At 49.0% G+C, this 25,271-nt stretch overlaps 1 protein-coding gene across 6 annotated transcripts in view; it reads right to left on the bottom strand.

Annotated features, from left to right (window-relative positions):
• The window catches only part of Dennd1a (DENN domain containing 1A), a 473,824-nt gene that overhangs the window by 12,114 nt on the left and 436,439 nt on the right, over positions 1-25,271 (bottom strand). For 3 of the 6 annotated variants that reach the window (XM_029536942.1, XM_029536943.1, XM_029536945.1), the window contains 2 exons: positions 11,005-11,061; positions 5,351-5,439 (listed from right to left, as the gene is read on the bottom strand). In XM_029536942.1, the coding sequence (XP_029392802.1) occupies positions 5,351-5,439; positions 11,005-11,061 (146 nt within the window). The remainder of the gene's footprint in view (positions 1-5,350; positions 5,440-11,004; positions 11,062-25,271) is intronic. The other 3 variants (XM_021192483.1, XM_021192480.2, XM_021192482.1) reach the window with 1 other exon arrangement.

Consider the following 25,271-nt stretch of genomic DNA (forward strand, 5'->3'; position numbering starts at 1 on the left):
TGGGAACTGGCTTCCCTGTGTGTGGGGAGGATGCTGTGCACGTGAGCGCAGCTTTCCTTGATTGGACCTTTGCACTCAGTCACATAAATAGCCACCGATACAAATGGGCTACTGCTGTCTCTAGTCACCATTAGCCATTGTCAGTGGAGGTAGAAGTGGGCGTGGCAACACCACCAGCTTACACACTCTTGGATGAGGGCTCTTGTTGGTTCCTGCTTTTCTAATCCTGGTTCCAGTGCCTCATCTGGCTTCAGGCTTCTCTTTGTCTCTACCACCCAGAATCCACTGGGGAGGGCAGTGAGTCAGGTCAGGGGCCTCTCACTCTGCTAATTGGGTCTGTGACCTTCTGTGAGGGTGTTTGGACTTCTGGTTGCTCAGGCAGTGGGAATTGGCAGCCTGCCAGGGGGTAGCACCAAGACAGCTGCCCCTGCCCCCTGGGGCCCAGGCCCAGCTGGCATCCTGGAGACTTGCTGCTGGGCTGGTGGCAGCTTCCAGCTCTTGCAGGGTCAGAGGAGGCGAGGTGCTAGCAGCCTCTCAGTCACGTTCCACGAACACCTGGCACACAGTAAATGTTCATTAGGTGTTTGTGGTTGTTTACTGGCACCTGGTTGATCTTCAGGGTTAGTGGACTATGAGTGGCTGGCATCTGCCTTCACCAACTCCTACATCCCTGTATTCGGGACACACCTTTGAGCAGAAGTCTGGATGAGCACTGGCTTGGCAGTCAAAGTCAAGGTTGAAGTACATAACTTCTCCCTGGGACGCTCAGAGCATGGGTATGTGTATCTGCATGTCCATGTGCGTGTGCGCACAAATGTGCATGTTTGTGTGTCTGTCTACATGCATGCTTCTACAAACAAGTGCCTTCAAGAGTGCATGAGATATCCAGAGGAGTTTTATCAGTGTAGGTTCACACTGGGGGCTGGGGCACAGAGAGGAAAGTCTGTGGTCCGATGTGACCATCAGGGTATTGGGAGACTGACTGGCCATTGCTGAAGAGGTAAGAAGGAATGATAGGTCATGTGTCCCCCTATTTAGGATGTGACTGTGGCTTCTCTGGATACTGTCAGGAGGTGAAGCCTTGGTGAAGCCTGGGATGCCACCTTGAGCATGGGGAAGTCCACCTGTGTACCAGGCCTCTGTCCAAATGACCAACTCCAGCACTGGGGTAGTTCTGGGCTGTACAGGAGGTAAAGGGCTTGGCTCCCTTGACATCCGACACTGATGAATGTGAGGCGTGTCCACAGTGCTAGGGTCGCGTGTCTTCTGCACAGCGACACAAGAGGAAGTGTTCTGAGACATTTGGTCATGGTCCTCACCAAATGCTTCCGGCAATGGCTTCCAATCTGTTTTCGCCTTCTGAGGCTTTGGTGCAGGGGCCACAAAGCACACTTGAGACAAATGCAATTGTTGAGACAAATGCACTGCTGCTCCTCAGCAGTGTGGGCTCCACTCAGTGCGGACTGTCTATGCAGCTGGCACACCTGCACTTGTCCCCACCTAGAGAATTTCCAGTGCTACTGGCTGCCCAGAACCCAAGGGATGCAGATCTGGTAGAAGGGATGAGGTAGTGTGGCTCCTGTCTACTGAGTTGGACAGGACAGACATCTTCTTCCAGCACGGATGTGGAAGAAGCAGCAGCACTGGCTTCATTATCAAGAGGTAGAATCGATGCCCAGCTCTGCTACTAACTAGCTGTGTAACCAGTGGTGCTAACTAACTAGCTATATGACCAAGGGCAGGATCAACCTCTTGAACTTTCAGCCATTACCATAAAACACAGCTCAAGTCCCCTACCTCCCAATTTCTCATGAGGATGTAGTGACCTGCTATGTGTAAATTGCCAACCTAGCACGCAGCCCTCCATGGACCGTGCTGTCGCTTCCATGTCTTACAGCGACATACAATGAGAGGACCCTCAGCAAGCAGGGGCATTACCCCAGCAGCTTCCTTCCTTCTCTAAAAGAAGATTTAGTTATTTATTTATTTTATGTATAAGCACTCTATCTGCATGCACACCTGCATGCCAGAAGAGGGCATCGGATCCCAGTATAGATGACTGTGGGCCACCATGTGGTTGCTAGGAATTGAACTCAGGACCTTGAGAAGAGTAGTCAGTGCTCCTAACTGCTGAGCCATCTCTAACCCCCCTGGCATTTTTCTGATGAATGAAATCTTGGGAACAAAAGCCAAAGGTATAGTATAGGGGCAGGTTAAGAAGGAACACTCCCTTCATACACATGCTTGTAGTCACAAATGACAGGAGTTATCAAGATACAAGTCTGTACAATTGGATATCAAAGTCCAAGGAGCTCCAAAAACATAACTAGGCAAAGCCTGGACACAAATACTTATGAGTAGCTGAGTCAAAGTTATGGGATCAGAGTGAATTTGTCTCCTTCCTGACCTCTAGGCTGTCTCTAAGGCCACTTGCACCATTCTGACAAGCAAAATTGCTTAAAAAGAGAGATCTGGTGGGAGAGGTGAGCAGGCTTATGGTTCCATGGTTGGTTGAATCTGGGCTCTTCTTTAGTATGAGGAAACTTAACTAATAGGTTGTGGCCAGCAGAATTTGCATCTGCATGTGACTGGAGAAACAAGCCATGCAGTCTAGAGAGCTCAGAGGGTAGGTGGTCAGAACAGGGCACTTCAGGTCCACTGCCATCTGCAAGTCTCTAACCTCAGGACTGTGAAGATGAACCAGGGGCTATACACAGATGATGTCCCTCTATATTCTCAGCCACTCAGTGAGGACTACTGCCCCTGATCCCACTGCAGCCTTCTAATAGGGAATACGGGGACATCTGGATGTCACTGTGGTCATAGGCTCTTGCCTCAGTGGTACATGTGTGGAGCCCAGATGCTAACCTCAGATGTCCTCTCCTACTGCTCGCTCTATTATCATTCTGAGATGGTCTCTCAGACTGGGCAGATGTAAGTCAACAGATGCCTCAGCATGGGAATCCCTCTGACGGCATCTTGATGTGTGCCTAGCATGTTTTCAGAGATGTTTACCGAATGTGTGCACATATGGATGCAGATAGGGAGCAATGGACAGAAATGTGTCAGCAGGAAAGGAAGCAACGGACCTCAGCCGAGAGCTGCTGGCTACCGCTGGAGCTTGGTGGGCCTCAGAGTGCCCAACTCCTAAAAGGCTCCATCTTGCTGAATAGAGATAACTATTGAGTATGTTGGAATTCAGGGACAGGCTGGAAGGTAAGAGGATGTAGTCAACCCTTCAGCTGCAGCCCAAATCCTCTAAGAGCCCAGTAGACTTTGATATCCCCAGCAGAGATAAAGAACTAGGACTCAAGACAAGTCACAATGATTCAAAGGGCAGGCCCTGAGTCCACGTGTGCCACCAGGAGCCACCCTCCACAAAGACCACTAGATGCTGGCTCCTGTCTCCCAGCCTCTCTTTCCAACTCTCCCAACACGGAGCTGACAGATTGGTGGCGCTGTTTTCCTTCCCTTCCAGAACAATATTTGAGGAGTCTGTTTTATTAAAATATTTTCCGCTGGATGCTGCCTGTGTTTCAAGAACTTGGTCTTGCCAGCTGGAGCTGGTGACAGTTGAGAGAAACACATCCAAGTGCTGTTGTGACATGGCATTTGGAAGTGGAGGAGCATGGGGGGGGTAGAGGATGGCAGCGTGGAAGAGATGCAGGAAAACACCCGGGTGGCACCAGAAATGTCACTGGCATGATGAGAACACAGCCTCGCCTCTTCCTCATTAAGAAAATGTGAAGAGAAACCCTAGCAATGACGTCTTAGAACATCCCTTGCTATCTGCTGGCCAGCCTGAGCTGCAGTGAGGTGTCTTTTGATTCCTGTCACTGTGTTTGCCAGCCCTCTGAACCAGCCCCCACACTCTTGCCCAGTTCATCTCAACTTGATGCTTTCTGGAAAGAAATCTAAGACAGGCACATTACACGAAAATACTGAAGTGATGCCGACCGGGCTAGGGCAATTACCAGGAGGAGCTACCTTCTTGACACAGCCAGCTTCTTGCACACACTAAAGAATTACTCCTGTCACTGGGTTTGGAACAGGAACAGCATAAATAAATGTGCTTGGTGAGTCCAATCTCTAATCAGGACTACAAAGTGGGAAATGCGTTTCCATAGGATGTGGACTGCTGCCAGTCTGGGATGTGCGCGTGTGTTATACAAGGATATCTTTAATTTAAGACTCAATACCTACAGGTCCGTGGTTTCTATCCCAGGACACTTAGATCAGCCATGAAGAGGTGGCTAATTCCATTCCCTCCAAGAGAAATCTTTAAGGCAAGAGGAAACCCAGAGCCATGCAGCATTCTCACCACAAGGGGGCAGTCATAAGCCATGGCAAAGGAGATGTCCCTCACTATGTCCACCACAGCAATGTGTGGAGCCCAAGTTAAATCTGCCCTCACTTCAGGTATCCCCTCTTCAAAATCTCACATATCCAAGCATCTCCAGAAATACACACACATTTTCCCACTCTGGTGTTCTCCCTGGATGGTCTTTACCATTCAGGGAGGCTGGGTCTATAAAGCAGAGGACTATGGGAGAAATGAAGTGCACTGAGGTAGGCCATAGCCTGACATTTTGGAATCATTTTTCTATTTTGTCACCACTTCTTTGTAAAGAGAGGCATTCTTCCCTTCCACACAAAGAATAGTTTTTTTTTCCCTCGGATCTGTGATATCTACAGTATTTCTAAAGATATCCAAGGAAGCTGGTGAATAGCTGAGCCTAGGGCTATGCACACCAGGACAAGGGGAAATAGTGTTTCTCTCTCCAGGTTGGAACTGTCTACAGCTTTGGACCTTGCAGGTTCCATCTCCCATCTATCTAATAGCCACTCAGGATGTGACTGAAGCTGGCTCTAGGCTGGGTTGCAGGGTGCCCAGAGGTCCTCTAGGTCAGGGGAAGTTTGAAGGAAAGGCCTACTAGCACAGGTGCTACGGCTGGGGAGAGACCAACGGTGAGGATGTCTTTTGATAAGCTCAAGCCACGGAGCCTGAAGAGCAGCAGGCCTACAACGGGGCTGGCCTTGCAGCAGCCTCTTTGGCAAGGCAGCTTACTCTCACCTGTGACTCTTCAGTGCTAAGAGGCCTGGGGCTTCCTTTGGAATGTGGCTGAACGCCTTTGAGCCACTCAAAGCACAGCCCAGGTTCCTGATGTGACAACAGAGGCTCAGACTCTGACACCAATGACCAAGTTCCCTGTCTGGCCTCCTTATTTAACACCTACTTGGCATTTCAAAGGAGCCTCCAAGAGGAAAGCTGGGGCCACATGCTTGGTCACCACAAAGCTCTGGCTCATTGGGTTCCTGGGGAGAGATGAGGGGGAGCAACAGTACTCACTGCTCAGGGCTTGAGACAGATGTCCTCCTGCCTTCCACGGTGATGTTGCTCTTGGGTCTCCTGACGACATGTGGACGAGGAGGTCGTACCTAAGGATGAGCATGGGGAAATCCCCAAGAAGGAGTAAGTTATAAAGGCCCCAGAGGTCCACTGTGAATATTTGGGTAAACAGCCCCAGAGGGCTTGGTTACAGGTTCTCCAGGCCTGGGCTTCATGGTCTCCTGCTTATCATGGAAACACCACCACTTAACATACAGCATATGGATATGCTCTCTGGAATTTAAGCCAGAAAGGCTCTCCTCATCTGCAGACCCAGTGGCCTCTCAGAGAGCTGACTGAGGTGTGAACAACATGGGAGGCAGAACAGCCAATACCCTATTTATGGAATTCAGAAGTCAGTGTGTGGAACAAAGAGGTTCCACTCACATTTGTTTGTGTGTGTGTGTGTGTGTGTGTGTGTGTGGCACACTCAAAATACTCTTCTACAGCTGAATTACAGGATACTTATTTTCCTCTCTAAAGGGAAGGAGGGAGCAACTAACAACTCCACAGAATGCCCAGCTAAGCCAGCCTGCTTCTCAGGGTACCGTATGCCCTGTCTTCCGGTAGGGCTCAAGTGGATGCTGCACAAAGCACAGCTTAGGGGTGGCAGTGGGCACACGAGGGCAGCAGGCAGCTTCCTACACTCACCTCCTACTACACTGTGGGTAGATGGGTTATTCTGAGCAGCCACCTCTGAATACCATAGTGAAGCCACAAAGGAAAGGATGGCCCCTTCCTTGTCCCATCAGAGCCTGTGGTAGATGTTAGGCTGTGAATTTCTGGGTACTCTTAGAATGAGTCTCATTTGGTCTAATCAGTATTATGTGGCTTTGTGTATGGTACCATCACCTCTGACCACTTCTAATGTCAAAGAGATTTGGGAAGAGAGCTGAGAATGTCTCTCTGTGGCTCCTGCTGCTCATGCAGAGGAGCCAGCATTGCAGCAGGTATAGGGAGCGTGCACTCTGCAGCTGCAATGAGACACTGGCTGACGAGACAGGAAAGACAGTGCACACACTCCATTACAACAACCCTTCTTCAGGACAACCTTCCTGCTCCCAGCAACTGGTGGGCGACCCAAAACAATAGTTTAGGAACAAGATTACAGAGGTTGGCTGCATACAAGACCAATCTCGATAGAGTCTCATGGAGCCCTCAGGTCTGCGCATGTCTGACCAAATCAAAGATTTTCCTGTGGAGCGGCCAGTCTGAGCTCAGACGTCTTTGGCAAATCAGAGATGTGGTAAAGGCCAAGAACATTCCACAAAGCATGTTGTCTTCTTCCATGGAGCTATTGTTAAGACTTAACCTCGGGGTGTGGGTAACACACTGGTGGGGACATGGCACAGAGTGTGAGCTCCAGAAATGCTTGCCTGCTTCTTTGTGATCGAGATGCCCCCTTTTATCAATAGCAGAAGGAAGGAGGGGAGGTGCCTGTGAGAAGATAGATTGTAGATAGTCTTAATCCTTTTAGCATCCTGTGAGGTGCCTGGTACATAGTGGAACCTCAGCAAGATTTGTAGACAGGCCAATGTTACTGTCTGGAATCTAACAGTGGTAAATACTGCTGTGGTTGTCATTGTTATTAGAAAGGTGCCTGCCACTCAACAGACATTTGGTCAACATTTGCCAAATAAATACATGGCTATATCTGTCCCCACTCTCATATGAAAGTGGTTTCCCCAGCAAGGCCTCCTGGATCCCTGAGACTCTGCCTGCAAAGGAGGAGAATGCAGCTGGGTGGAAGAGCTCTCCTGCCCTTGCCAGGGACCTGAGGACTGAGTTCAGGAAGGTCAGACATTATGGCCTGTCAGCTTGTCCCACACAGGGCTGCTCCTTGCTACAATGAAGACAGGTTAAGAATGTGAACTTGCCACTGAAATGGGGGGATTAAGTTTGTGGCAACTTCAACTGAACTTGCAACGTGGTGAAACACGGGAAAAAGAACAACAGAGCTAATTAGACGAGCTGAGCTGTCAGAGTGCTGCTGAATGGCTCAGCGCCAGCAAACAAAAGGAATGGGTTGGCAATCAGCGGGATCGATGGAGGAGACTGCTTCATTAGGGATGATAAAACAGACAGAGGAGGGAGAGGAGCGAGGGGTGAGGGAGGGTGGGAAAGACACACCGGACCAGAGACAGTCACCCCTGTGGTTACAGACCCACCCAGAGTCACACATTCCTCACTGGTGTAGGATTATCATTACAGACAAACACCCAAATGCACCAGGGCTCAGAGACTCAGTGTATATACAGTCTCACAAACAGATATCCACAAAGGCAGGCATTAAGAGGTAATGGTGCATTCTCTCTCTCTCTCTCTCTCTCTCTCTCTCTCTCTCTCTCTCTCTCTCTCTCTCACACACACACACACACACACACACACACACCCCATGCAGTGGAAGGCTACAACCAGGCCTGGACACACACAGACAACTGGTTTAATCAAAGACAATGCAGATAAACCCCGGTGTATTTCAGCAGTACTCTTCTGGGGTGCTTAGCAAGGGTTGGAGCCTGGGCGGAGGGGAAAAACCACTCTCATACACAACAGGGGCTGGCCCACCACTGCTAAGATCTCAGCAGCACCAGGGGAGAGAATGCTAAACAGGGCTTTCCAGATCTGTTTGGGGGGACTAGAGGGGAAAGTTGGGAAGCCAGCCAATTCCCCACCGGATTCAAAACCTGAGAAATCTAAGTCGGCAGGGTTAAGTGTGTATTGAATACAAAAGCACCAAGTACATTTGATTTTAATGGTGAGCAAGAAATAATAAATAGAGAGCTGATAAAGTGCTTCACATGTGGCCCACAGCAGCCTGCCTCTCCCTTCTCCCTGGTGGCTTCAGCCACTGCCCTTCATCCAGGAGACACCAGCATGATTTTCTTCTGCTCTTTCTTTCTCCTTATTAAGAAGATCCCTCAGACCCCCTGGTCATAGCCAAGCTCCAGCCACAGGTGCCGGGCTACACAATCCCTCCTGTCAAGGCTGAGTGCCTACCATCCCATGGCTTTTCCACCCAGGTCAGCAGCTGTTGTACTCAGCCATGTTTATAGCCAGTGACCTGGCAAATCCTGACATGGAATCATGTCAGGCTTTCCTCTCTGTGACCCTCAGGAGCTCCACGATCCAGGTCTCCCGAGTTTCTTTCCAGCCAGTGTGGACTGGTGTCTATGACTGCATCTAGAATGAATAATAGTCCCTGTGGCCTGGGAACCCTGGGCCCTGTACACCACCTCTTCTAGCCTGCTAGTCTGTCTCTCGGTGGGTATGCTTGCACAAGAGGGGAAGCCCAAGAACATGGAACACGGCCAGTGAATTAACTCCTGCGCTGGCTAGGGGCAGAGGCAGACACTGCCCTGTCTTCTTTTGGGACAACAATGCTTCCTCAAGTTCTCAGATGCTTGGGCACCCTACAGTTTACCCAATTCCCACAACAATGAGACTAAAGTACACAAGAGCTGTCTCTAGTACTTGAGCTACTATGCCTTGAATCACATTGAACCCCTGGCTGTCCTAGAGCCCAGGCCTCTAAGGCTGCCTGGAGTTCCCCACCAACTACCTATGGCTGCCAAAAGCATCTGTTGAGAACTTGAGAGGTGGGTCTGGTCTCAAAGGCCAGCTGGTCTCTTACTATCTCTGTAGTCTTGGTTATGAACTAGGGAAATGACAACTGTCTTCTCTGGGCTGGAACAAGAATAGATGAGATATGGAGTACCTAGCTCAGTCCTGGGCGCATTCAAAGGTGCTTATACTTCCCAACTCTTATCCCTGCCATGACAGAATGCTGCCCAGAGACCTCACTGCAAGTCCATCTGGCTAGAGCTCAGTCTCTGTCCCAGTCCTGTGTGCTAAGGCCATCTCATTTCTATAGAGACAAAGGCTTAGGGAACTGGGGACACCAGAAGGAACCTACATTTCTACAGTTTGGTGATCCTTAGTAAGGGTTAAGCAACCAAACATCCTTTCTGAAATGGGTGACCACAATACTTAGTACACAGCACTACTATGAGGCCCAGGTGGGATGAGGTTCCCCAAATAGCTCAGTGCCTATAAAATCCTAGGCAAACAATGGCTTTTGATAAACTGGGCCATTATTTGGAAGTGGTGAGGTGGAAAACCTGTTAGAGAGAATGCCTTCCAAATATCATCCATGTTCACCTTTACAGAAGGTCACTGTGAATGAGGGCCTGGTATAAAAAAGAGGAGGGTGGGTCAGACAGCTTCAGTCCTTGCCCAATGTCATACACCCTTAGCATTCAAGTCCAGTTATGATGAAGCCCCAATCCACATTGCTTTGTTCCGAAACATTTGCTATATTATATGAGGTTTGACCCAGAAGTCTTTCCTGTCCCCGAAGTGTGTCTTTTTGCTGCTTGTTCCTTCCTTCTGCTGTCAGGGAGTAGAAAATTCCAACCTGTTGGCAGCTATGCCTCCTGGAGTTTGTGTTGATTCCATTTTCATAGGGACACTGACTGGCTCTACTACTTCATATGGCTGGATGGTAGATTCCCAGCTTACAGATGGAGCTATTTAAATCCCCCCTCCCTAACCCAAAGTTTTAACTTCTGCATTCAATGGGGAAGAGGAAGAAACAGAAGCACAGGACATCTGACATTTACCCAGACAGTAGCGACCCATGGATGCTGGGTAGATACACCAGATTCAAACAGACATCTGGCTTAGGCTTATTCTAGCATAGCATGATCTTTATGCCTTCATAAGATGGCTCTGGAGGGATGCACTGGGAAGGGCATCCACACTACTTTTTAAGGTTCCTGACTATAGCTGGCTACTTCAGACAATAGACTGGTAATCCTTCTCTTTGGAAGTAGCCCCATTGAAACAACCTAGTAGGTTTCTCACTCTGATAAAGTTATATCCACTATGGACAAGGTCTGTGTACATGGGGAAAGAAGCTCACAGATGCTCAGCACTGATGCCAGAAGTCAAACCAAGGACCCCGCTCATGTTAGGCAAGCATTCTATCACTGGCCATGCCTCCAGCCAAGGCATTTCTCTTTAAAACACATGGGCTTTTCTCCATGTCTTACTCTGTTCAAGGTATTGGCTGGTTGGTACTGTACTTTGTTGTTTTCCTAGCCTTCCTTAGTACTTTTTGTGGGTAGGCATCTCTCCTCGTAAAGCTTAGCAGGGGACAGTACCTGTATCCATTTAACAGGGCACTATGTTTTCTGCTCTTGGGAAGACACAGCAAAAGATATTTTCCAACCAAGACCTAGGGGGAATAAGACCCCTGCTGTCAGACTGCGGCTTCCTCTGTGAGGAAGAGGCATTTGCAGTGAGCCATTAAAGCTCAGTGGCTAGAAATACAGCTCTCCCTGGGAGATTCGCTTAAATGATGCGAAGCTGCACACAGCAGCCTGGCTACCCACAGCTACAGCCTGCAAGTCACTGAGCTGATTCAGGAAAAGGAGAGAGAAGTCCAGAATATGCAAGTTCCAGCTCATGCCACGGAGCGGGGGAAGCTGAAAAACCCATTTTCCCAGTTTCCTTGTGCCAGGCAGGAGAGTCCACACTCTCGAGGTTTAGTGAGGCCAGGGGGGTGGGAACAGGCAGTGTTAGATGGGGAGAACACACCACCGGCTACTCACGGGCCTTGAGCGCTGGATCTTGGGAGGCGGCGGCCGAGTGGGATGGAGTCTTTGTTGCTGCATTAAAGTGGAAACTTAAAACATCAGTTCACAATGAGATGGCCCTAGGCACCTCTACACATGGCCTGGGAAAAAGTCTCAAGGTATCCACACTAGAGTCTGGAGTCCTTGGGGTACCTTCTGCTCCCCTCCGCACTGCCCTGCCCTCCCTCTGTTAACTTTCTAGTCCTGGTCTCTCTATGGCCTGGATCATCACAACTGTCTCTCAGCAAGATCCCTTGCTCTGATCTTTCATTTTCTTCTCAGGTCAGGGAGACTTTGTAACCTGCAGCATGACACCACACCATACCATACCACACCACACCACACCACACCACACCACACCACACCACACCACACCACACCCACTTTCAAAACCATCAGTGGATGTTCCTGACCTTAGATGGCATGCCTAGATTCCACTAGCTGCACTATATAGATTTTTCCCAAAGTTCAATTCATGCCTGATGTGGGAAGACCTTCAAGTGGCACTGGGCTCCGATGCCTCACTTCCTATCTGCCCCTAGAGGAGGAGTGACCTCCCTATTCTGATTGGCCTGGCAAATGTGGTCTTGACCTTCAAGACCCAGTGCAGGTCAGATGCTGTCTCCAGTACTGTAAGTGCACAGGGCCTCTGTTGACGTGTGACTGGTTTGTGGGAGAGCATCTGGCCCCTAGCCTCACACTCCCATTTTAACCAGGCTGTTTCTTGGACGGATCTATTGCTGTGCCTGCAGGAGGCTGAATGGGACTTGGGGAGGGAGGGGTCTGCTTGGCTTTGGCAGTCGGGATGTGGATCAACAGTAGGCTAACTTCTTAGCTTTCCTCATGGCTTTATCCTCTCAACAGCCCGACAACATGTCTTGAATACAGGTAGGAAAAGGTAGGCAGAGCAAGAGTCAGAAAAGATCGAAGATCAAGACTGAGGACCTCTAGTTAGCTCTCATCCATTTAGTCAGTTAATTCACAAAGCTATGTCACCATATGATAATGGCAATGGCCAGCATAGGAGCCAATGGCCACATTGGTGGACATTTAGCACCAAGATATGCTGAAAGTGTAGAATATTCACTAGATTTCAGAGACTTAGAAAAGAATATAAAATATCTCATTACTAATTTTTATGCTGATCTCATGTTGATGGGAACACTTTGGGAACTTTGGGTGAAATATGCTATTAAAATCAACCCCACTTGTTTCTTTTACTCCTTATACGCCTTACTTAGAATTCCCCACATGATTCAGAGGTATGGGCTTATATTACATGTTTCCTCACCCAGTGCTGACTTGGCCTCACTTGGTATGGTCTCTGCACCTGACCCCTAGAAGGCTGGGCCTATGTGGCAGGCATCCCTGTAGCCTGAGGGTCTTGGTAGAGCAGCACTCAGGGAGCAGGTGTAGGTGAAAGAAAGGCCTTTGGTCATTAGCTGGACGAGGGCCAAGCTGCCTGCCTGGTGTCCCTTCTGTAGTTGGGAATGTTGCCTAGACAGATGGGCATGGCTGCCATGTTTCTTCCTCTTCATGGCTTACAGGAAGTGTGCAGGACAGAAGGGCACAGAGCTTCTATGTCACTTCTTCTTCTTCTTCTTCTTTTTTTTGGTTTTTTGAGACAGGGTTTCTCTGTGTAGCCCTGGCTGTCCTGGAACTCACTTTGTAGACCAGGCTGGACTTGAACTCAGAAATCCACATGCCTCTGCCTCCCGAGTGCTGGGATTAAAGGCATGTGCCACCACGCCTGGCTTCTATGTCACTTCTAAGGAAGAAGATGAAGAGGGTGCATGGGTCTCTCTGGCCAGATGCCCTGTCTTGACCCTGCCACCTCTCCTGCTTCTTTCAGGTTTGGAGTTTTTTTTTGTTTGTTTGTTTTGTTTTTGTTTTTGTTTTTTTTTCCTTCGAGACTGTGTAGCCCTGGCTGTCCTAGAACTCACTCTGTAGACCAGACTGGCCTTGAATTCAGAAATCCGCCTGTCTCTGCCTCCCAAGTGCTGGGATTAAAGGCATGTGCCACTACTGCCTGGCACGTTTGGAGTTTTAATGCTGCAAAACCACCTTGTCTCTTCTCGTGGTCCTCACCATGTGTCACCTTTAGTCTGTGTTATTTCCATCCCTGCTGGTGGCAGAGGGTTCAGCAGGCAGCCTCTGGGTTAGATAGCATTAGATAGAATCCTAGCTACCCACTTACTCTCCATGGGCCATGACATAATGATTTTCAAGCTTCCCTGCCCCCATATAAGCAGCATGGGCATCCATATTTCTACCATAGAGGGCTGTTAGAAAGGGTTAGTGAGATCTTACATATTCCTGGCTGTGGATACCATTATCAGGTTTCCTCCACTTCCAGTCTCCCCCCTCCCAACCCCATCTTCTATGCCTAAAGAAATAAAAAATAAAAAGCATGTCCAATTACTCTGCTTGCTGTCTTAAGTCATCCCAGTGGAAGGTGGTTCTCAAGGTGTCTCTGAGAAACTGGCCCTGTGAGGTGCATTGTCCAAATGAGAGTTGGTGTTCTCTGGCCATATGGGTATAGGAAACGCTGTGCACTGTCTGGTCTCTTCTGGAGACTCACCATGTTTGTCAGCACAGCCAGAGCTGCTGTGTCACGTAAACAAACACTCAAAACCACCAAACAGCATCAACCTAAAAACTTCTTGAAAGGCTGCATTCTAAATTTTTTTTTTTTCCAAGACAGCGTTTCTTTGTGTGGCTTTGGCTGTCCTGGAACTAGTTCTGTAGATCAGGCTGGGCTCGAACTTAAACAGACCCACCTGCCTCTGCCTCCTGAGTGCTGTGATTAAAGGCATGCACCACTACCACCTGGTTTATTCTAAATTCTTTAGAACAGACTCTTCTTGCATGTGCTGGTTCTTTTACAGCTGAACTTATAAGGGGGTGGGACAGCAGCTTGGTAGCCATGCCCAGTCTAGAAGCTGGCAGGAATTTAAAGATGCCAAGAAGGGATAATGTAATACAGCTGTCCTGACATGACCAGATAGAACCCAACCTAAGCAACCAAGAACAGGACCTCCTGCTGCCCCTCTGAAACCAGTTTCCCTTGTAGAGAACCTGAGGACATCAATGAGGACAGAGCTCCAGGGAGCTACAAGTGAGAGGCAGGTGGACACACAAATCAGGAGCACACAGCTATGGGAACACAGCCCAGGGCCACTTTCCCAGGGTGGCCACTAGGAGAATGAAGTGCTCTCAGGGCTGGGCATTAAAGTCCCCTGGGGCTAGAGGAGAAGGAAGGGTGTGGTAGCACCGATTATCAGGGCACTCTGCCACCATGTCAATGGGACTCTGGGGACCAGTGGGAAACAAGCAGGCATCTGAAGGACTGACAGAAGACTGACTTGAGCAGTCTTTCTTGGGCTTCTTTGTGGGGTGCCCTCCTGATTCTCCCACAGAAGCTGGGCTCCATCCAGGCTATCGTGGTAAACCTTGGGCCTCAGTGTCCTCATCTATGAGTACAAGCAAGGCAGGGAAGGAGAAGGCTTCTGCCTCCTGAGGGAAGAAGTGGCAGGACTCCTAGGCTATGGGGGCTGCAGTTTTCCAAACATCCTTGGGGGGGGGGTTGTCCCAGAGGACAAAGATGGGCATGGGGAAGTGCTGAGAATGGGCTGCAAGACGTAAATGAATGGTTGCAGTTCAGGTGGGAAGAGGGGACAAAGAAAACCAGGAAAAGATGAATGCAGAAAACCACACTGCTGTCCAGAAGGTAGCTTCAGTAGGAAGCCTACCATGGATTGAGGGGACATGGCTCAAGAGCAACATGAGTTGGGGCTCAAGGAGACTAAAGAGCTGGGCAGGGTTAGTGACAGTCATTACCACTAACTGAAGCTCTCATAACCCCTGCTCCACTGGCTGTGGCTCCCTGTGGCTTACAGTACAGAGCCACAGTGGGATCTGCTCACAAGGAACAAAAATGAGAGGCAGATCCACTAAGTGCTCCTACTGGTATGGAACAAGATTTGGAAGCAATGTAGGCTCAGGTCTCTTAATTTCAAGTTCATATTCTCAAGGTCACAATGGAAGGCAGAACAGGGCCAAGTGGGGCTCAGCAATCACACTGTATGCGAACCGTCATACTCTTGATGATAGACATGCTGTTACACAAGCTATGGGGATCACTGGTAAGAGTTTTGTTAATGGTGTACTTGGCACTTCCTGAGCTGGGCTATGGTAAGAAGGGTGGGGGCTAGAGGTGCTGAAGGTCAGTTAGCACAGCATACCTGCCTTCCCAAAGACCACACATTGGAAGGGCTCTTTATCTGGATGCTGATGGAACAACTGTGTAGGGCTAAGGCTCATGGAAGAACAAGACAGTACACTCCCTCCAGCAGTGGATACTCCAGTGAGATCTGACTTCCATCAGGGAAAAAGTCTTTGGGTTAAGAGGACTCTCATCTTCACAGCTCTGCTGGGCAGTCAGAATAGGGCTCTGTGCATGGGGCTGTGTTTCAGCTGACCACTCTGGAACTGCAAACAACTCCTTTATCAGGCCACTGTTGTGTGCATTCCAAGAGTACAATTAGAGCCATGGGAGGCTCAGAATGGAGTCTTGAGGATGAGACAGGGTCACCCAATTGTATATTCCTATCATATTCTCATGTCTTTCCAGAAAAATTCTGGGGACACTGCTGTTTTTCAAGGTATGTGCTGTCAGCTAGGCAGGCTCTGCTGAAGGATACTGGACTTTAGATATAATTAAAGAATTTCTATCTTGGTTCTGCCTTTTGAGCCCCCTAGTTCCTGATGAAGCAAGTTAGACGTTTATTTCTCGTTTAAAGACAGGAAACAGAGGCCCAGAGAGGTTACATTACTCGTATGCGATCACATAGCAGCAAGAATCAAGGCAGACACTCTTAGTCCAATAATGGTTCTATTCTGGTCTAACTGAGTTTCCCAAGTCATCTGGAACCCCCTTATCCCATCCATGTTAGGGATGTGTGCCTTAAGAGAAAACATTGACAACAGATGACCATTGTCTTTCCCTTCATTTCTAATCATTCACCAGATTGTACTAGTTGTAGGATCCATGGGAGGATGGGCCTAGAGCAAAGGGGTCAATCACAAGGCAGGGGCACACAGGGATGCCATGGTTAGCACAGGTGCAGAGGAACCATTCTTTTTACCAGATGTGAGTAGTAGAGACTTTGGGTGTATGGTACAGGGGAGACTGCAGTGCTCCAGGAAGAGGAGAGTGAGGCTGAATATGCAGATGTGGCACTTAAACTTGGAGGGACTGGAGGGAGTCAAATACAAGAAAGCCTTGAGAGTTGGGCTAAGAAGGGTGGCTTTTCTTCCAATCTAGTGGGAGGAATGCAGTCAGAACACAAGAAACTTTAGTGTTCTTGGAGCATAAAATGGACAGGAAGCCAAATGCTCCTCTTTAGTCATGGAGGTCTGCCCAACTTCTAGTCCTGGACCTCTGGAAGATGTGAGCACAAGAGTAGGGAGGTCTGAAAGTGTGATTGGCATAGAGGTCCCAGAGAAGAGCAGGACTCTGTGGCCTTTGTCAGTCTTGGCCTGGCCCTGGATATTTTTCTGTCAGCTGTGTGGCCAGGTAAGTATGCTCATTGGATAAGAAATCCACATTTACAAGGACAGCATCTGATTTGCAGTTAATTTGTTGATGCAGCAAAACACATTGTTTCTAAAAGGTCAGGGGGGAAGTGGCATTAGAATATCAACTCAATTACCTGGGCGGCACGAATGAGTGGGCACCCTGTGCATGGCTATGGGATGGAAAATGTTCATCCGCTAGGCACTGACTTGGACAGGGGGCAGGCAGGAAGGAGGGGCATCTTGGATGTCTGGGGAGCAGCTTGTATGTGTCATGGGCATTGCCTGTCCATCTGGCACCATTTGCTACCTCAGAGAGTCCTCTACAGGGAGTGAAGGCTGGTGCTTTGGGTTATATAGCGGAGGGGAGTTGAGGTCTTACATAGGGAAACCCAGAGAAGCAGGAGACAGGCCTGCAGAAGAGGGTCACCATCTTAAGACAATTATTGGCTGCTTGTGGAGGGGGAGTTCTATGATGTCTACATTGGGATAGGGGTTGTTTAGGAATGGGCATGAAATCCCTCCATCCTTAATGGATGACCATTCTAGGACTAACCCTTTAATGTCCTTATGAGGTAAAAGTCACATTTCACTGTGGAGAAAAAAGGGATGCAAAAGGATAGGAAATGTTAGTTAGGAGGTGGGGTTGTCACTGAGGTCAAAGAAGACAAGTGCTTGGTGAAACCCAAGGGCTGTGTATACCAAGCTTGATGAAACCCAGGCTGTGTATACCAAGCTTGATGAAACCCAGGCTGTGTATACCAAGCTTGGTGAAACCCAAGGGCTGTGTATACCAAGCTTGGGGTATGTAAGGGAGAGGGGGAAGAAACAGCTTTCCCTGGGAGGGACCTCTGACAGAAAAGGTAGGCATGACCAATGGGGCAGTTTCCTGTGAGAACTGGTCTCCAAGGATAGTCCTAAAGATGACCTCAATCATTTCTGTGCCATTTGTGATCTGCATCATTCCTTCCCTACAGACCTCATCTGGCTCCATCGAAGAGGCTGAGGGGAAGCTGGATGGGACCTGGGTTTCTCAGTTTGTCCTGGGAATGTGCTGTGAACAGAGCAGGCGTGAAAGAATTCACAATTACACTCTGTTGCTATTTAACGAGGGAAGAGTTCACCTGGTTAATTTTCCTGGCTAGTATTCACATCAATACCCTGACCTGTGTGTGAAGCAGACCCTGTTGGGAGGGGAAGACAAAGCTTTCTATGGCTTTACAAAGGGTCTCTGGGCCAGGAGCAAGGCATTGCTACTCTTTGGGACTGGAAATCTGCTATTATGCAAGGTATGGAAATAAAAGAGGGCTTCTTTTGATATGCCTCCAAAGGGGAGTGTATTGAAGTGATATTTTTGTGGAGTGTTTCCTTTGAAATGCCCAACCAGCTCTCAGAGCCATGGCTCTCTTCTGTCCCCCAACTCCTGTCATTATTTCCAGTTCTCTTTACACAGCCACAACTGAGCTGATCCTGCTTGCTGGGGAGGATCAAATGCATGTCTCTGCTTCAGGGTTTCAGCCAGGATAGCTAGAGCATACCAGGCCCTGGTGATGTGTTCTAGACCTGAGTGGCTCAGCAGGACATGAGAAAGAGTGGGGGATCCTTGGACCCAAAGCATTTGCAGAGGTAACAAGCTTTTGTCTGGTGGATAGTCTTGAAAAAACACTGAACAGGAAGGACCCTGACCTCATGCCTGAGGATAAAGTGGCCATCTGCTTGCTGAGAGTCCACTCACTCAATATGGTAGGAAGGGGCTCTCTGCAGAGGAGAAGTAGGGGGTTAGGAGCTCCCTTGAAGGGCTAGGGGTACCCAGAACATGCCAGTGGTGCTGAACAGCCTGGGATGAAGGCTCTGCCAGGGTCCTACTGTATAGGCAAGGAAACAGAAGAATCTCATCTTCCCTCACAGCACACTGGAAGACAGACACCTGGGATGCACTTCAGCCTTTGCCTGTTTGTTGCCTACAGGGTAGTTTTCATATACCCACTGCTTGCTGTCCTGATGTGCCACCTGTGCAAGGGCTGAGAGGGCATCTGGGACTGAAGGTGGTCCTGAAGGATAGGTGCAGCACTTGCAGAGAGGGTCTGGGCAAGTGGTCTCGAGAGGGCTCTCTGCCATACCCTGCCTTCCACGCGTGTGTGCTGCACTGAAAGCCTCTCAGGCTGCTCTGAATAGCCCTGCACTCTTTCCAATGTTGACAGGAGTAGTATTTTGTAGTGGTGCTGGTTAATTTGTAGTGGCATTTGTGGTTTGAAGCCTTGTCAAGATTCCTGATTACTTCCCGTGCAAGGAGCTCCGCTGACGGGGAAGTTCACATGCTGAACAAAAGCAGCCAGGCAGCTGGGAGAGAAGGCTGCATGGTGGCTGGGTGACCCAGCCAGCTTGGGGGACAGTGGCAGGGGAGGGAGGAGGCCCAGGCAAGGGCCAGGGGGAGGGGAGCCCTTTGTTTTTAGTTGGTGCAGGTGCAGGGCCTGAATAGGTGGCATCCCATTGGCTGTTGGAGATCGGGTACCAGATGCGGCTGGTGGCTGGGCAGGGGCAGGGGGCTCTGCTGACTGTACTATTCTTCACCCAAACAGAAGCAGGAGGCAGGTGCCTTTCTGCTCCCTCCACTTGATGGCCATCTGGGATGCCATCGAGGGTGCCTGGGTGACACTGTCCAGGAGTCTCACTGGTGGTGAGGTGAGAGGAAAGACTTCCAGATGTTCCTCGATACCAGGAGGGGCTACTGGCTCTTGGCACATGTTGTGCACCAGGTTCATGCTAGGAGCTAGGCAGATAACTGGTCTCAAGAATGCTACAGAGAAGGCAACCTTGCTTAAAAAGGCAGAAACAGTGAGGCAATGTGGCTCAGTGACTCATCTAGACCAAGCCTCACAGCTAACAGGTGGCACAGACACAATTCAAGCCCAGGTATGCCCACGAGTGCCCACACTTTCCATGATACACAACAAACACAGAGTAGTGGGAGGCAGATGATGACATACGCTCCATGAGCCCAGGGCACCGCTTCCCCAACCCCCATGATGTTGTTCCCTGACATCCTGGAGCTCTATGTACCGTGAAGTCTGCTCAACCCCACGGGAAGGCCTGTCTGAAAAGCCTCCTGCATTTCTCTAGGCCTGTGCCCTGCTTGGTGAGAGTTTGTTCAGTATATTAAGGGCCAGAGCCAGCTCAGCAAAAGTAAGACTCATTTATCATCTCTGGAATAGTGTCCACTCCAAACAGTACAGCAATAGGAAATAAAAACAAAAGCTTCCACCTAATTTTGCATTGGTACAGATAAGAAAATGCCATAATCTTTCGCTTCCCAGCCCAAGAGAACTGATCAAATCCCTGTGCTCACAGCAGCCAGGACACTACAGAGGGGCTAAGGTAAGGCTAGAGGCACTATTACCCAGTCATGAAGCCACCCACGTGGTGGAGCCAGGACATAAGTTATTGTTCACATTAAAGAATCAAGTTCCCTGTGTACATTTTAAGCAAAGGAAAAGTCTCAGGATTGTATGGGAATAAAACTTGTTTGAAAATTTGGGGAAAAGAAATACCCCTATGCTCAGCAAGCTGTCAGGACCCAGGCCTTGTCCCCACGGCCTTACCTCTTAGCCCACCACAGTGGCCCACTTTTGCCATCTCTCAAAGCAGCTGCTCTATCTCGCATGTGCCTATGTCCTCAACACACACTGGTCCTACATCAGCCCTCACTCACCCACCTGATGGAATCTTGCTACCCTTAGGGCGGCTCTCCCTGAGTGTTCCCCATGCTTCCCACTCCTAAGAGAAGTGGTGCATCTTGCTTCTCTTCCCTAAGAGAGGCACTCTTCGGTGGTGGTGGGGTTGGGGGTTCACATGGCAACTTCTGGTTTCTGGTATAGGCCTGCCTATGGTAACAGCAGTACAAATGTCCACCCATGTATGAGGACTTAACCAAGCACCTGCATCAACAGGTTATTCTCATCACTTGGGTTACTTTGTCTTTAGTACTAGTAACATTCCTGGCTTGCTTCTAGTCAGGAACTCCCCCCTCTCTCCTTCTGAGACAGAGTTTCTCTGTGTGAATTACTGGCTCTCTGGGAACTCTGTAGACCAGGCTGGCCTCAAACTCAGAGATCCAGCTGCCTATGCCTCTTGAGTATTGGGATTAAAGGCATGAGCCATCACTGTCAAGCCAGGAACAACCTTAACCTAGAGGTATCTTAACTTACCAGGCTGAGCTCTAGGGCTATTTCCCAAAGCAAGAACCTTTCTCTTTCTTTCTTTTCTTTTCTTTTAGTGGAATGCAGGCATGGAAGCATTAGGAAGCTTAGATATGAAATATCCCAAAATTTCCCCAGTGTCTGTTAAAGAAAGACAGTTGGGTTTGTTAGACAGGGGAGTGGATCTTTTTTTTTTTTTTCCATGTCTAGGAACAAATGGATGGAGAACTTGTTTTAAAATCCCTGGACCCTGGAACACGTTCCTATCTGTGTCAGGGTCCTACCATCCAGAGCCTCAGCAGAGTTTAAAATCCCAGCTAATAGGTTAACAACTGTTTTTCTTCAGCTTCAAATGAAGAATATCAGAAGGCTGGGGGAATATGCAGCTTTCCAATTTGTACGGACTGCACACAGCTCCCTGCAATGTGTGTTTGACAGGACTGACATTTTGTACCGCTGTGAGATGGGAAAACGTGTGACATTTTTATTCATGGTGGCGTACGCCCTTGTAATGATCAGCTCTGGTCGGTGTGCTTACCGCAGCAGCCCCGAGCCCTCGGAGAACAAACAGGAGCCCAAGGTGCCAGCAGTTCCACTGCCTTATTAAACACTGCCAGGATCCTAACGAAGACCAACTGCTGGAAAATCTCACTGTCAAATCCTCAAGGACACTGTCAGTGCACAGCTAACTGCATATATTTTTCATTTAAAATACTGAGATCCAGCATTGTGCCATTACAACCAAGGGGAGGGGTGCCCACTCCAGCCATGCTGTCAGCTACTTCTCCTGAGCTCCAGATGCTGGAGCCAGATGCCCAGTGGGATTCAGGGCTCAGGGAGGGATGGAAGAGATGGACACAGACTCTGTGAAAACCCAGCCCTACTTTCATAGTGGGGGGCTGAAAGTTATAGGGTTCCCAGAAGAGTCACTTAGGAAGTCTACTCACTAGCAAGCCAAAGTGAATCTGCATAATTAGAAAATCCTTTTGGCCCAGCCAGCCATCTTCCTGGAGGTGCAACCCATTACATCCTGCAACTTGGTGCTAATCAGCCTTCTGCTCGGCAGCAGACCTCAAGACATCTGCAGGAACACACGGCCACAGTAGGTGTCACACCTTGGCAGAAAGGCTGTGTGTCAGGGTACCCACCTGTGATCTCACCAGTTGCCTCAAACCAGAGGCCTCAAGGTCACCAGGCGGGAGGACTCTCCCTCCCTTCTGGTGGTCATTTCTAATGCTGATGCATGCTGATGGATGGAAGCCAGTCACCTGGCAGCTCCTTGCAGCCCCTACAACTATTAAACTAGGTGATTTGGTTACAACTGCACACTAATATATTGATGCATTTATTTTGTAAATATGCATTATTTATACAGTGCATCTATATCCATACTCCAGCCTGTATGCACCAAGATTTATTTATGGGATTCTTGGTGTAAAAGGCTTAACAAGCTGCCCTGTGTGGTTCCTATGGGTTTGCAAAAATGGCCAGTGGCTGGCTTGAAACGACCCATGTTCTCTACCCAGCATGGCATGGGCTTACATTTTTAATGTCATGTCTATAAGTTGGTTTAGCATAGCATCCTGGGATGGTGAAGGGCTGACCATCTGGGGGGTGGGCAGGGAGATCACAGCAGCCTGGGATGGAAGGAGGAAGTCATGAGAAGTTGAATAAAAAGGTGCCTGACTGGGAGAACAAACAGGGTGGTAAGGACTGGAGGACTGCACCCATTTCACTGAAGGAAGCACTGGAGCTCTCAGCTGGCCTGGGCTGTGCGTGCAGTTTCTCTCTCCTAGGCTGTGCTGCAAACCTCAGCCGAGTACATAGAGGAGACACAGCCAGTGTTTAACTTTGTGTCGCTCTGCCTCAAAGTCCAATAGCTCCTGTGGAAGGCACTTAGTTGACTGAGAGCTCTGCTCTGTCTGTGGTCTCCACTCATGGAATAAACACCCTTGGTTGAGCTCCCCAAGCTCCTAAAGTATTAGTGATGCCATTAGTGGTCTTTCTAACTTACCTATTCTGTCCCAGTAATTCAGTCCCTGGCTCCGAGTCACTCATGGAATGTAATTTAAGCTCCCCCAAGGCTTGACTACTGCCCAGGTCTTACCTGTTGGCCTCTGGCTCTATTCAATCCATGGTGAGTGTTATGGGGAGCCTCTCTAGACCAAGTTGGAATGCTCCCTCTTCTGAGATGCCTGCTCTGTCCTCTACTCCCAGCACTTGTGCTCACTGTGACCAGTATACTTGTGTCCATTAACATTTTCACTTTGTAGCATCTGTGGGCTGCTTCTCCCAGCCACTGAGCCATGAAGGCAGAAAACATCTCATTTTCTGTGACCCAGGGGCCTCTGCATCTGCCATGCCTCAAACATGTCAGATGAATGAAGGGGTGAGTTCATGGAGCCCTGAAAGGATTAGTGTTGTGCTGGCAGAAAGACCAAGGCCTCAAATTGTTTGCTCCTAAGATGGAAGTGATGTGCAGAAGGCTGGCATGCAGCCTTGGATATAGAAAACTGCTGCTACATCCCAGCTCAGCCAGGTGGGGAAGAGCAAATGAGAACACCCAGGTCTCCGCTGAGCACATTGCTAGGCACCTGGTGGGCATTCAGGAAACACCTGTGTTAAAGCAACTGGTGTTAGGACAAAGTAAAGTTCTAAGTACAGGCAGAAGGCATGAATCTTAGACAGGAAAAGGAGAAATGCAGCAAAGTGACCTTGACCTAGAGAGTCAACTAAATGCCTGGGGAAGCAGGCAGAGTTGATGAGGAGGGCTTGGTGGAAGGTGAGGAGAGCCCAGGCTCTGGCATTGCATGGGTATGCCTAGCTTGAACTCTTGCCTTGATCAGGTTGCTTGACCTTGCTAGGAAAAACACTTGCATCCATTGTGTATGGCTGTTGAAAGATTAAGTAACATGAGGCTTGGAGAGGGGTCTCTTCCAGCACAGCAGGTCCATGCTATTATGAGAACCTCCTCAGTGCATCTGATCCCTTCCTTTTTTTTTTTTTTTTTTTTTTGGTTTTTCGAGACAGGGTTTCTCTGTATAGCCCTGGCTGTCCTGGAACTCACTTGGTAGACCAGGCTGGCCTCGAACTCAGAAATCCACCTGCCTCTGCCTCCCGAGGGCTGGGATTAAAGGCCTGCGCCACCAGGCCCGGCATCTGATCCCTTCCTATACTACATCTCTTGGTTGGTCATGTGACTTCCTTCTCAAGGGCATGGGTAGGTTAATAATTCCCCTGGTTCATCAGCAGCACCCAGATCACAATTGGAAGCAAGATAAGTGATAGGTAGCTCCTGGCATACATAATGGCCACTGAGCAGAACCTTCTGCCTAGCCAAGGACCCTGAGAGCCAGACAGTGGTGGCGTACACCTTTAATCCTACCCAGTACTCAGGATCTCTGAGCTTGAGGTCATTCTGGTCTACAAAGGGAGTTCTAGAACAGCCAGAGCTGTACAAAGAAACCCTGTCTTGAAAAACTAAAAAGAGAGAAGAAAGTGACATTCGGAATGACGTAATAAAAGTGGTCCTAGAAACTGCAGGCACATCAGCCCTAGGACTCTTCACCAGACGATTTAGAGGCCAGCACCTTGGAAAGGCACCATCTATGAGAAGGGAGGACAAGATACAGTTCCTGGGCACAGAGCCCACGCAGACTTTCTTCCTGCTTAGAACAAGAATTTCGATCGGTCAGGACACTCAGACTCTATTCCTTGGTAGTTTTAGTTGGCCCTTTCTTGTGGTCATATCTTGGGCTAATACAACCGTTTAAAAGGTAAGCATTCTCCAATTAAAGACTGGACAAAGCAAGCACTGATTACCCAGGGTAGTGTAGGACTAGGAAGTCTACTGCTCACCTTAGAAAGGTCTAAACAGCGGCCAAGTGTAGCTTCTCCGGCTTGGAGCCTTCCCCATGTAACTAGGACACAGAGGGAAGAAGCCGCTCCCATTGGTGTTAGGTTAAAGACTGTGGTCCAGTTACTGAACACTGCACTCAGGTTGTAGTGACATGTTCAAGTTGACACTGAGGAAGTGACAGGTCCCTATGGGCTGGGTAGGAGAACAAGACTGAGACCAAAAGAGTTGAGGTTTAAATGCAAACAGCAGACAAGGCCTTGGGGATGCCTCTTAGCTCACTGACTTTGAATTGGGAGCTACAGGACTGGCGGTTCTGTGGTGTAAGGGCTCCAGTGGCTTCAATGCCTGCTTTTACAGAGTGGCACAGTCCTGGCTAGGACTGCTGCTGACCCTGCCACTTTCTTTTTTTTTTTTTTTTTTTAAGGCCTCTTTCTTTTTTTTATTTTTATTTTTTTAAGATTTATTTATTTATTATATGTAAGTACACTGTAGCTGTCCCCAGACACTCCAGAAGAGGGTGTCAGATCTTGTTACAGATGGTTATGAGCCACCATGTGGTTGCTGGGATTTGAACTCCGGACCTTCAGAAGAGCAGTCGGGTGCTCTTACCC

Source organism: Mus pahari, chromosome 3 (genome assembly GCF_900095145.1).
Source record: "Mus pahari chromosome 3, PAHARI_EIJ_v1.1, whole genome shotgun sequence".
NCBI classification, from domain to species: Eukaryota; Metazoa; Chordata; class Mammalia; order Rodentia; family Muridae; genus Mus; species Mus pahari.